At 43.4% G+C, this 12,140-nt stretch overlaps 1 protein-coding gene across 1 annotated transcript in view; it reads left to right on the top strand.

Annotated features, from left to right (window-relative positions):
- The window catches only part of LOC126177114 (carcinine transporter-like), a 668,824-nt gene that overhangs the window by 113,643 nt on the left and 543,041 nt on the right, over positions 1 to 12,140 (top strand). Inside the window, exon 2 of the mRNA XM_049924381.1 lies at positions 4 to 245. Within this exon, the coding sequence (XP_049780338.1) occupies positions 82 to 245 (164 nt within the window). The 5' untranslated portion in view covers positions 4 to 81. The remainder of the gene's footprint in view (positions 1 to 3; positions 246 to 12,140) is intronic.

Genomic DNA, 12,140 nt, shown 5'->3' with positions numbered 1-12,140 from the left:
CAGGAAAACAACTCTAAGCTGAAGGGTGCTCTAGCATTCGAGGAAGTTCTGGACTCAATTGGTTCCAGAGGGAAATTCCAGATGAGACTGAACGTTGTCTTCGTTTGTTTTGCGTCATGTTTCAACCTGATGAGCGTCAATATGTTCTACATTGCTATGCAGACTCCTGATCACTGGTGCCATGTACCTGGTCGAGAACACACCAACCTGTCACTGGAGGCGTGGAAGAACTTCACTATTCCCAGGTTTGCAGTAGGGACTATGTTTAATTTTTAACTTTCCTCTGTTACAAGTTGTCCTACTGGTTTACGAAAGATGAAACATGCCATAAACATCAAACAAATCCTAAATTGGATCCTAGAGCCTACATACCAGAAAAGGAAAGAAAATAATCAGAGATGTACCTGCATTCAATAGTACCACTACGAGAATTTTTTGAAAACAACTATTATTATGTTCTCATTATCAACGAGAATTTAAAGCAACTGTGGAAATGGCAAATCATACATCAATAATATGGCCTGTTTGTGTAGCCTACGAAAATTCAGCCATTTCTTGAAAAAAAAACTATCACATGGCCCTGGTAATTCGTAAAGTCAATGGACAAACCTAACTGCTCAGTTCAAGCTTTATATCAATCTAGTGTTGAAACAGAAGACAGTGGATAGAAGTCCAGTACATTAAACTCCATACTTAAAAATACACCCACACTTGTGAATATTATAATATTACGATGTTGCAGTGCCTGTGTTATTACAAATTATGATGCAAAATTCCCTTGGACATGCTTGCATATTTATTAAAGTATCCTTCATTTCACTAAAATTCTTCAGTTTGCTTAAGTGATCAAGAATGTTTAGGAAATTATTATTTCAACAGTCAACTTGGAACTATAGCACCCAAATTTATTTATAAAACAAAACTGTACACACAAATACTATCAACTACAGTTTTGGGGTCTTAACATTGGTTCACACATTAATTTCAACTACTCTTCTAAAGCATGAAATGTCATAAATGATTTTGTAATTGTCCATCATGATACGACTATACAGACTTTGATGTTAATAAACTCCTCTGTGATGTTCGACATATGTTGTCATTCACATGATGTTTATTTACAAATACGTTAGAGTTGTACAGTTAGACTCACTGTCCCAAGGTTATTACAAATAAGACATTTCACAGTAGAACATCGTTGTTGTAGTAAAACTTGAAGACACGATATATCTTCATTCTACAAGTCAGCCATCTTTGTGTACAGATCCGAGTGCACAGTAAAAAATGGTGATTGCTAGCTCCCTTCCAATATACGGTTTTTAGTGCTGGGATCTGGGAATCTCCAAAAGGATGTTCGACTCACCTTCAGTGCAGCTCTTTTTGTTTAAGTGGAGAGACTGCATCTATAAAGGAACTGTAATCTGTCAGAAAGAAAGGAATTGGCTGTGTTCCTATAGTAATGGACCAAACATGACATCTGCCTAAATCGGAAATGAGAAACCGTAGAACATCATTTTCAAGGTTGCTAGCAGATGGATCAAACCACCTCACCTCCCAAAGCAAGTCGGTGGAGAATTTGGAAAAACTTGTCGTAAATTGTTTTGAAATAAAACAGAATGCATCAGAAAAAAATGGAACACAGATATTGCATGTTTTTCCTTTGATTGTGCATGATTCTTCATTTGATAGTGTATAAATTCTATCGCTATTTGAGCGATGATTTTGTTGATCAACACAATTTTTGGGCGACACAGGCAAATCGAAGTCTATTTTTATGCCCCGACTTTAATTTAGTATGATTTGTAATAATTCCAAAGGAAAGACCAACGACAGCTGCAATCGGAAATTGAAATAGTTTGATGGTAAAAGGCGATTATTTCTGCCAAACCAGCACACAAGCGCGGGTCTTACACTTCACACGAGCAGTTGAATTAACTGCCTTGGCCATCCAGACATGCTTCCTGGGTGACCGATACTCTCAACCTGTCACACGCTAGTAGCATCCACTGTGCATTCACCTACTTGCTCGCACTGAGTCCTGTATCCGTGCAAGACGCTCAGACCCTGTTGTGCATCTGTACTGAAATTATCAAGGCAGTCACACCTACAAATATGCTATACACTATTCAGTCAGAACATTATGACTACTGTCCTCCTATCAATATAAGCCTGTCCAGGCCATAGGGCAGCTCTGGTGAGGAATGAATGCTAGTCAGACACACATGTGGTGCGTTAGTATAAGTGAGCATACTGTCTGTACGTAGGAAGAGGAAGACACACAGTCTATCTGAGTTTGACTGTGGGCATATTGTGATGGTCCAGAGGCTCAGTTCTAGCATTTTGGAAACTGCACGATTGGTCAGGAATTTGAGGAGTGCTGTGGTAAGTGTCTTCAAGATGTAGTGAGCTCAAGCTGACACCACATCCAGACATCGTGGGGTTGGGTAACCATGCCTCATTAAAGATCTCGGACAACGTAGGTTGGGCAGTCTGGTAACACGAGACAGGTGATGAACTGTGGCAGGACAAACATCAGACTTTAATGATATGCGGAGTACAAGTGTGTCTGAACACACAGTGCTTCATACGCTCCTAATAACACGCCCCGCAGCTGATGACTCCTGTATGTGCTTATGTTAATGCCACAACGTCGGCAACTACATCTGAAATGGACACATGACCATAGGCACTGGATGTTGGCGTCATGGCATGACGTTGTATGATCTGATGAATGCTCTGCATCATGCCGATGAGAGGGTGCAAATCTGTTGTCTCCCAAGTGAACAGCTCATTGACACCTGTACTGTTCTCTTTCTTTCTATGTTCTTGTCATACATTGTTTTGTACTATGTATTGACGTAAATAAATTGATTCACATCTGCACCATAATTTTCAACATGTTACTATACATGTCAACATATTATCTTTGTTCTCTTATCTTTGCATGTTCGTATTCCATATATGCACCGTATTCTTTAAGTGTTGTATGACATGATTGATGATAGAAGCAGCGGTGTAACCTAAAATCCAAATGGCGATATCTTGCTTCCTGCGGGGTGTGGTATTTTTTGTGGCCTGGTTAATTCCATGACGTCGACGTTGTGCAGAACTGTGCAGTCAGTTATCGAAAGTCTACTTCGCATACGATCAGTCCAGCTGTACCACAGGTGAAGCTGTGAATTAAGGTGTCCATGTGGCCGCATACTGCACAGGCAGGAGTGGCGCTCAGGTGTTGGTTGGAACTTTGTCGTTGGTTATTAAATACCATGTAGACCGGATGCTTGATGGCAGTACAAAGTTGTGGATATTTCGCTAGATGATATTCCACTTATAAGGGAACCTCCCCATCGCACCCCCCTCAGATTTAGTTATAAGTTGGCACAGTGGATAGGCCTTGAAAAACTAAACACAGATCAATCGAGAAAACAGGAAGAAAATGTGTGGAACTACGAAAAAATAAGCAAAATATACAAACTGAGTAGCCGTGAGCAAGATAAGCGACATCAATGCGAGTATGAAGTCAGGGCCGCTGTTGTCCCGTGGTTAGCGAGAGCAGCTGCGGAGCGAAAGGTCCTTGTTTCAAGTCCTCCCTCGAGTGAAAACTAATTTTTTATTTTCAGTTTATGTGACAAACTCTTATGTTTTCATCACGTTTTTGGGAGTGATTATCACAACCACAAGAAAACCTAAATCGGGCAAGGTACAAGAATCTTTTTACCCATTCGCCAAGTGTACAAGTTAGGTGGGTCGACAACATATTCCTGTCATGTGACGCACATGCCGTCACCAGTGTCGTATAGAATATATCAGATGTGTTTTCCTGTGGAGGAATCGCTTGACCTATGACCTTGCGATCAAATGTTTGCGTTTCCCATCGGAGAGGCGCATTCTTTCGTCTACTAATCGCACGGTTTTGCGGTGCGGTCGCAAAACATGACACTAAACTTACTACAGTGAACAGAGACGTCAATGAACGAACGGACAGATCATAACTTTGCGAAAATAAAGAAAGTAAACTTTTCACTCGAGGGAAGACTTGAACCAAGGATCTCTCGTTCCGTAGCTGCTTACGCTAACCACGGGACCACGGCGGACCTGACTTCATACTGGCATTGATGTTGCTTATCTTCAACATGGACTACTCAGTTTGTATATTTTGCTTATTTTTTCATAGTTCCACACAACTTCTTCCTGTTTTCTCGATTGATCTGTGTTTAGTTTTTCAAGGCCTATCCACTCTGCCAACTTATAACTAAACCTGAGGGGGGTGCGATTGGGAGGTTCCCTTGTTAGTTTGCGAATATTTTTGAATGAGTCTGTTTTCTCTATCATCTGTTCTGAGAAAACTATAGATTTTTGCATCGGTATAAGGTGGATTCTGTCAGTTTGTCGTATGTAACTGAGCTCGCTGTAGTAGAGTCTAATATAGCGAAAGGTTATTGGTATCACAGCTTCATTAATTGGGAGCATTACACTGCATGGCCTTAAATTTAGTGTTAAGTTTTTAATTAATCTCGGTGTGTCATTGGTGATAGTTTTATGCATGCGGTTGATCAGAAAGATCCGAGACATGTCTAGCACTGATGAGACCGCTTCCCCCTCGTGAGGTTGGTAAGGCCAACATTTCAAAGCTTGCTTTCAAACTGTGACCTCTGAGGACATACCAACAGAAGGCTTTCTGTATGCTGTCTGCTAGCTGATTTCAGACTTGTAGGATTTGGCCCAGATAGTACATTCTGCTCGCTGCAGATATTTTGACTGTGTGTAATCTTTGCAGGAGATCTAATTCTCTGTGTGACGAATTGCATGCTGTGGCTCTGATCTTGTGCAGCGTGTCTGTCCAGTTTTTTGTCACCATAATGTCTCTGTCTCGTATTGCACCCCAGTATACTCCGAGAGATTTGTGCTGTGCCCTTATTTCACACCAGTTGAGATGGATAGCATCACCAATGCTTCTTCCTACATAAACCAAAGTTGTCTTTCTCTTGTTTAGTTTTGCACTAATAACCGCGATGAAGTCGCTGACGAGGTTCCCCATTTCCGTCAAATTTACTAAGATTGTATCGCTAACCACACATCGTCAGCATAAGCAATGCAAGCCACTTTCTCCGTTCTGATGGTGATTCCAAGTGACTGCTGGGTTAAGCGTACAAGTAAGGGTTCTACCACGATGGCATGCAACGCCACTGATAGAAGGCAACCTTGCCTAATTAAAATTTTGTCAGAAGGGTGGACATTAATCAAAATACGTGATATGGCATTGGAAATGAAGTGCTGCATAGTTTGACAAAACGTTGGTAGAAACACTTATTCGTCAGTACCTTAATCATAAATTCATGGTTCATGTGGTCATATGCTTTTTCGAAGTCTAAAAATAGTAGTGCATCGGGGTCGTTATTGTCTGCCAGAGTACAGATGACATCCCATAGGTTGCAGGAAGCTGATACTGCACTCTGTTCAGGTACAGCACCATGTAGGTACTTTCCTAGTATTTTATGTAACAACAGTTGCATTCACTGTTTCGTAGTCGGTGATATGATTTTAAAGTCTGAATTAAGTAAGGTAATAGGTCGCATTTCATGTATCCTTTTGATGTTTCCTTTTCTGGGTAAAGGCACAGCGAAGCCTTCTTTGAGTTCCTCTGGTACGGATTCAAGCTGCCACAATTCATTAGCAAGTAGAGTTAATGTTAGGGCCAAGATATTCCAGTAATGTTGACAAAATTCCATGCCAAGACCGTCGGGTTCAGGAGATTTTCGTTTCGTGGAGCTGAACACAGCCTATTTAACATCGTCTTCACTGGATGGGACCTCTGCGCATCATTTTCGTGAAACTATTTAATTGAGTACTTCAGTGCAAAGCGCGTCATTGATCTCCTGCCTGCCGTAAAGTTCTCTGTAGTGTTATACACATGTGATGAGATATCGCATTGTCTTGTAACTACAGTCCCTGTCCCATCAACAATGAGATATCGCGTTGTCTTCTAACTACAGTCCCTGTCCCATCAACTACCTCTTCAACTAGCTTCACTTTCTGTCGCCGCATTGTTCGTAAAGTGTGGTACAGTGAGGCTGTTTCCTCTGATTCGAAGTCCTTTGATTCAGATTTCTTTGCTATACAGGTTCATAATTTTCGCCTTGTACTTCTTTATGCAGTGATAAACGCCATCAGCTTTGATGTTGGCGGTTTGGTATGGTTCACAGAGACATAAGAAGTAAAATTCTCTCTTTTGTTTGAACCAACAGCGTAACTTTTTACTGTTGATCTAAGTTTCAGTTCAGCTCTGTGTAGCCACCATTCAATAACCGATCTGTATTGGGTTTTGGAGTGCTTTACTTGATCACACACCCGTTGGATGTCCACATCCAGCTGCTTGCCTTGCAACAGGCTGACGTTCGTTCTCCAGTGGCCTCCCCTACGGAACATTTCTGGGCGTTCGAGGTTACGTAGCATTGATGAGCACTGTGTTCAGAAAAGCCGACGGGAGGAATATCGCTGTTCATTACATTACGGTAAAGAGCGGCAGAGACGTATATGCGTTCTATCCGACTGGCTGAATTGCAGGCTATACGTGTGAAAGCGACGTGGTCCCCATGTATTTTTTCCCGAGTGTCAAGTAGTGTCAATCCAGAGACAAGGTGATAAGAGTTCCATCCATTTATTAAAGTTCGATGTTTGGTCTTATAATGAGATAACACAGTTAAAATCTTCCCCTACGATAAAATTCACAGCATATCCATTAAATAAACAAGGCGAATCATTTTTATAAAAGTAAGAATGTTTCTGTCAGCGGTTACTGCCGGATGGTGCTTATACACCCCTGGAAATGGAAAAAAGAACACATTGACACCGGTGTGTCAGACCCACCATACTTGCTCCGGACACTGCGAGAGGGCTGTACAAGCAATGATCACATGCACGGCACAGCGGACACACCAGGAACCGCGGTGTTGGCCGTCGAATGGCGCTAGCTGCGCAGCATTTGTGCACCGCCGCCGTCAGTGTCAGCCAGTTTGCCATGGCATACGGAGCTCCATCGCAGTCTTTAACACTGGTAGCATGCCGCGACAGTGTGGACGTGAACCGTATGTGCAGTTGACGGACTTTGAGCGAGGGCGTATAGTGAGCATGCGGGAGGCCGGGTGGACGTACCGCCGAATTGCTCAACACGTGGGGCGTGAGGTCTCCACAGTACATCGATGTTGTCGCCAGTGGTCGGCGGAAGGTGCACGTGCCCGTCGACCTGGGACCGGACCGCAGCGCCGCACGGATGCACGCCAAGACCGTAGGATCCTACGCAGTGCCGTAGGGGACCGCACCGCCACTTCCCAGCAAATTAGGGACACTGTTGCTCCTGGGGTATCGGCGAGGACCATTCGCAACCGTCTCCATGAAGCTGGGCTACGGTCCCACACACCGTTAGGCCGTCTTCCGCTCACGCCCCAACGCCGTGCAGCCCGCCTCCAGTGGTGTCGCGACAGGCGTGAATGGAGGGACGAATCGAGACGTGTCGTCTTCAGCGATGAGAGTCGCTTCTGCCTTGGTGCCAATGATGGTCGTATGCGTGTTTGGCGCCGTGCAGGTGAGCGCCACAATCAGGACTGCATACGACCGAGGCACACAGGGCCAACACCCGGCATCATGGTGTGGGGAGCGATCTCCTACACTGGCCGTACACCACTGGTGATCGTCGAGGGGACACTGAATAGTGCACGGTACATCCAAACCGTCATCGAACCCATCGTTCTACCATTCCTAGACCGGACAATGCACGTCCGCATGTATCCCGTGCCACCCAACGTGCTCTAGAAGGTGTAAGTCAACTACCCTGGCCAGCAAGATCTCCGGATCTGTCCCCCATTGAGCATGTTTGGGACTGGATAAAGCGTCGTCTCACGCGGTCTGCACGTCCAGCACGAACGCTGGTCCAACTGAGGCGCCAGGTGGAAATGGCATGGCAAGCTGTTCCACAGGACTACATCCAGCATCTCTACAATCATCTCCATGGGAGAATATCAGCCTGCATTGCTGCGAAAGGTGGATATACACTGTACTAGTGCCGACATTGTGCATGCTCTGTTGCCTGTGTCTATGTGCCTGTGGTTCTGTCAGTGTGATCATGTGATGTATCTGACCCCAGGAATGTGTCAATAAAGTTTCCCCTTCCTGGGACAATGAATTCACGGTCTTCTTATTTCAATTTCCGGGGGTGTAAGTTAACAATCTGAATGCCATTGATTAAACAGGATATGCCTGTCCATTTGTCAGTCGTATTATGTTCAAGTGATGGAAACCATCTCATAGCAGGATTGCAGTTCCTGTGTGATCCTCTTTTCTGATGTTCATTATGGCTACAAATCCAGCTGCGTTTGGTTCTACACACAAACTTCTTCTAACAGCCCGATGCTTACATTAGTGGTGTATGGGAAATCTGTGACTGCTCTGAATTTTCTATCACTCTGAATTCCGTTAATATTAATCGTTCTGTTGTCCGTCAAAGTATCGGTCCTTAAGAAGGAGATATAGCAGACCTGCTAAATGCCGCTCTGTCCATACACACACATTCACACTAAGATTTCAGTATAAAGCTTCCGTTGGCCCTCATTTCTGTCCCTTTCATCGTCCATCCATCAAGGACCAACCGGTGGTATGTTCAGATGGTTGCCGGAGTCCATGGGTTCTAATGAGGCAGTTCATGACGTTGCCGTTGTTTCAGGTTGACTGTTTTTCAGTTTTGCAGCCTAATTGGACTACTGGCCTCAATTTTTGTGCTGCCTCAATAGCTTCTCCGTGAGCAATGCAAAGTTTCTTTTTGTCAGGTGGCCTTTGAAATCTTTCTGGGACTCCGATACGAACTTTTTAGATTTTTCAAAACTAGGAATTGCTTGTACAGTGGTGTCCGAATGTTCGTCACGCGTCTCAGTGTACATGTGACGTTGTCTGTAAGGTGTAACGTCATTTGTCGGTCGTTGTCGTTAGTGCTATTACATTTATTCAAAGAGTCAGTTGCCAGAATGTTGCCTATGACAGTAGTGTTGTCCAACTGTGAACTAGATGTGCCTTCTTCCCCTGCGACAGATTCTTTCAGAACTGAATCATACACGAAGCTGCGTGAGGACAGAGTAAGTTCAGGAACAACATTAGATTGCGCTGTCATTGCAACGTCTGTTTGAGAGTGGGAGATTTCCTCGTCAGTGCTCAAAGTGGGTGCTCTAGTTGGCGACACTTCAGTTGTTGCTGCTGTGGCAGTGAGTGCTACGTCATCGGCAGGGTACACAACACTGTCGCTGCATGTAAACAAACAGCTGACGACTGTGGCATACTGCGCCCGCGGCCTACCTTCCACATCTACCTCGGCAGAGAGCTGTGTCGGTCGTCTTTGCAGACACTCCTCCCTACGGTTACCAGGTATGGTACAGGCAGAACAAGTACTTGGTTGCCCCTCGTAAACTACGAGAGCTTCGAAGTCATTGATAAAAGACAATATGTGACATTGTAAATCAATTTTAGCGGTTTTCACGCCATTATTATCGACTTTGTAGCGCATGTTACCGCGCCCCCCCCCCTTCCCCCCCCCCCCCCCCCCGCGATTGCCAGTGACTGTGTACACAGTACCATATTTACCAAAGGGCCCGTTTAATGTAAGCCAGATCAAGTTCAAATAGTAACAGATGCACTTTTACGGTTCTGAGATCGAAACCAGCATAGGTCATAGTAACATGGCTCAACCTCACCTGTGCTTCTCTTGTACTCCGCATCGCCGTTCGTCATGTACCTAATCCTTTGGCAGATTTCCTCGTTCCTCAATTTCACAGTGTATACGTTATTCAGGAAGTCATATGCCATTCCAAAAAGTATTTTTCTGGTTCTTCAAACGTTCCGCAGAACCAATCGTCAAATACGTAAATTTTTTTACGCTCAATTCCAAAAATGAAACTGAACTTCAATTTATACTTTCGCTCTTGACACTCCATTTCAAATTAGACAGCAAATATCAAGTTTAAATCTATCGATGGTCTAGTTGACTATTGATATGACATTTCCCCTTCCCGTCATATGATTGGAAATCAAAATATTAGAGGGGATGAAAAAGTTTCTGTTTGATTGCCATACAGTCCAGAATCGATATGCCACTCAGGAAAAACTACCAATGCCACTGAGGCAATCATCCGATCGCCGCACTAGGCTGAAGATACTCGTTTGGTAAAACAATGGCTCCTGCTGCATGAAGAAATCTGTACCTGCTTGCCACACATCCACATCCCACAAAAATTGTCGACTCTTCAAGGGCTTTTTTAACGGACGGAAGCATGATAATCGCATGGGAAGAGATTAGGACTATAGCGTGTGTGCTCATGTGTCTCTCATCTGAGTCGGCGTAATTTCTGAGTTACATTCGCGATATGGCGACATGTGTTATCATGAAGCAACAGCACTCCTTGTCGCACCATTCACCAACGGTGCTTTTTGACAGATATACTGCCCCATACACATACATGGAAGAAGCCTGGAGATACTGGAAGGTCTCAGATAGATTATATAATGGTAAGACAGAGATTCAGGAACCAAGATTTTTATTTGTAAGACATTTCCAGGGGCAGATGTGGACTCTGACCACAATCTATTGGTTATGAACTGTAGGTTAAAACTAAAGAAACTGCAAAAAGGTGGGCATTTGAGCAGATGGGACCTGGATAAACTGAAAGAACCAGAGGTTATAGAGATTCAGTGGGAGCATTAGGGAACGATTGACAAGAATGGGGAAAAGAAATACAGTAGAAGAAGAATGGATAGCTTTGAGAGATGAAATAGTAAAGGTAGCAGAGGATCAAGTAGGTAAAAAGATGGGGGCTAATAGAAATCCTTGGGTAACAGAAGAAATATTGAATTTAATTGATGAAAAGGAGAAAATACAAAAATGCAGTAAATGAAGCATGCCAAAAGGAATACAAACATCTCAAAAATGATATTGACAGGAAGTAGAAAGAGGCTAAGCAGTGATGGCTAGAGGACAAATGTATGGATGTAGGGTCATATATCACTAGGGGTAAGATAGATACTGCCTACAGGAAAATTAGAGAGACCTTTGGAGAAAAGAGAAAATCTTGCAGGAATATCAAGAGCTCAGATGGAGACCCAGTTCTAAGCAAAGAAGGGAAAGCAGAAAGGTGGAAGGAGTATATAGAGGATTTGAATGTAGATGAAGATGAAATAGGAGATATGATACTGCGTGAAGAGTTTGACAGAGCACTGAAAGACCTAAGTCGAAACAAGGCCACGGGAGTGGACAACATTCCATTAGAACTACTGACAGCCTTGGGAGAGCCAGGCCTAACATAACTCTACCATCTAGTGAGCAACATGTATGAGACAGGCGAGATACCCTCAGACTTCAAGAAGAATATAACAATTCCAATCCCAATAATAGCAGGTGTTGACAGATGTGAAAATTACCAAACTATCAGTTTAATAATCCACAGCTGCAAAATACTGACACGAATTCTTTACAGATGAATGGAAAAACTGGTAGAAGCCGACCTCGGGGAAGATCAGCTTGGATTCCGTAGAAATGTTTGAACACGTGAGGCAATACTGACCCTACGACTTATCTTTCAAATTCTAAAGATGGCAGGCGTAAAAAACAGGGAGCGAAAGGCTATTTATAATTTGTACAGAAACCAGATGGCAGTTATAAGAGTCGAGGGGCATGAAAGGGAAGCAGTGGTTGGGAAGGGAGTGAGACAGGACTATAACCCCTCCCTGATGTTATTCAATCTGCATATTGAGCAAGCAGTAAAGGAAACAACAGAAAAATTTGGAGTAGGAATTAAAATCCATGGAGGAGAAATAAAAACTTTGAAGTTCACCAATGACATTATAATTCTGTCAGAGACAGCAATAGACCTGGAGGAGCAGCTGAACGGAATGCACAGTGTCTTGAAAGGAGGGTATAAGATAAACATTAACAAAAGCAAAACGAGGATAATGGAATGTAGTCGAATTAAATAGGGTGATGCTGAGGGAATTAGACTAGGAAATGAGATGCTTAAACTAGTAAATGAGTTTTGCTATTTGGGGAGCAAAAAACTGATGCTCAAAGTAGAGAGGATATAAAATGTAGGGTGACAATGGCAAGGAAA

Source organism: Schistocerca cancellata, chromosome 3 (genome assembly GCF_023864275.1).
Source record: "Schistocerca cancellata isolate TAMUIC-IGC-003103 chromosome 3, iqSchCanc2.1, whole genome shotgun sequence".
Taxonomy (NCBI): domain Eukaryota; kingdom Metazoa; phylum Arthropoda; class Insecta; order Orthoptera; family Acrididae; genus Schistocerca; species Schistocerca cancellata.
This window is presented reverse-complemented; position numbering and strand designations above follow the sequence as displayed.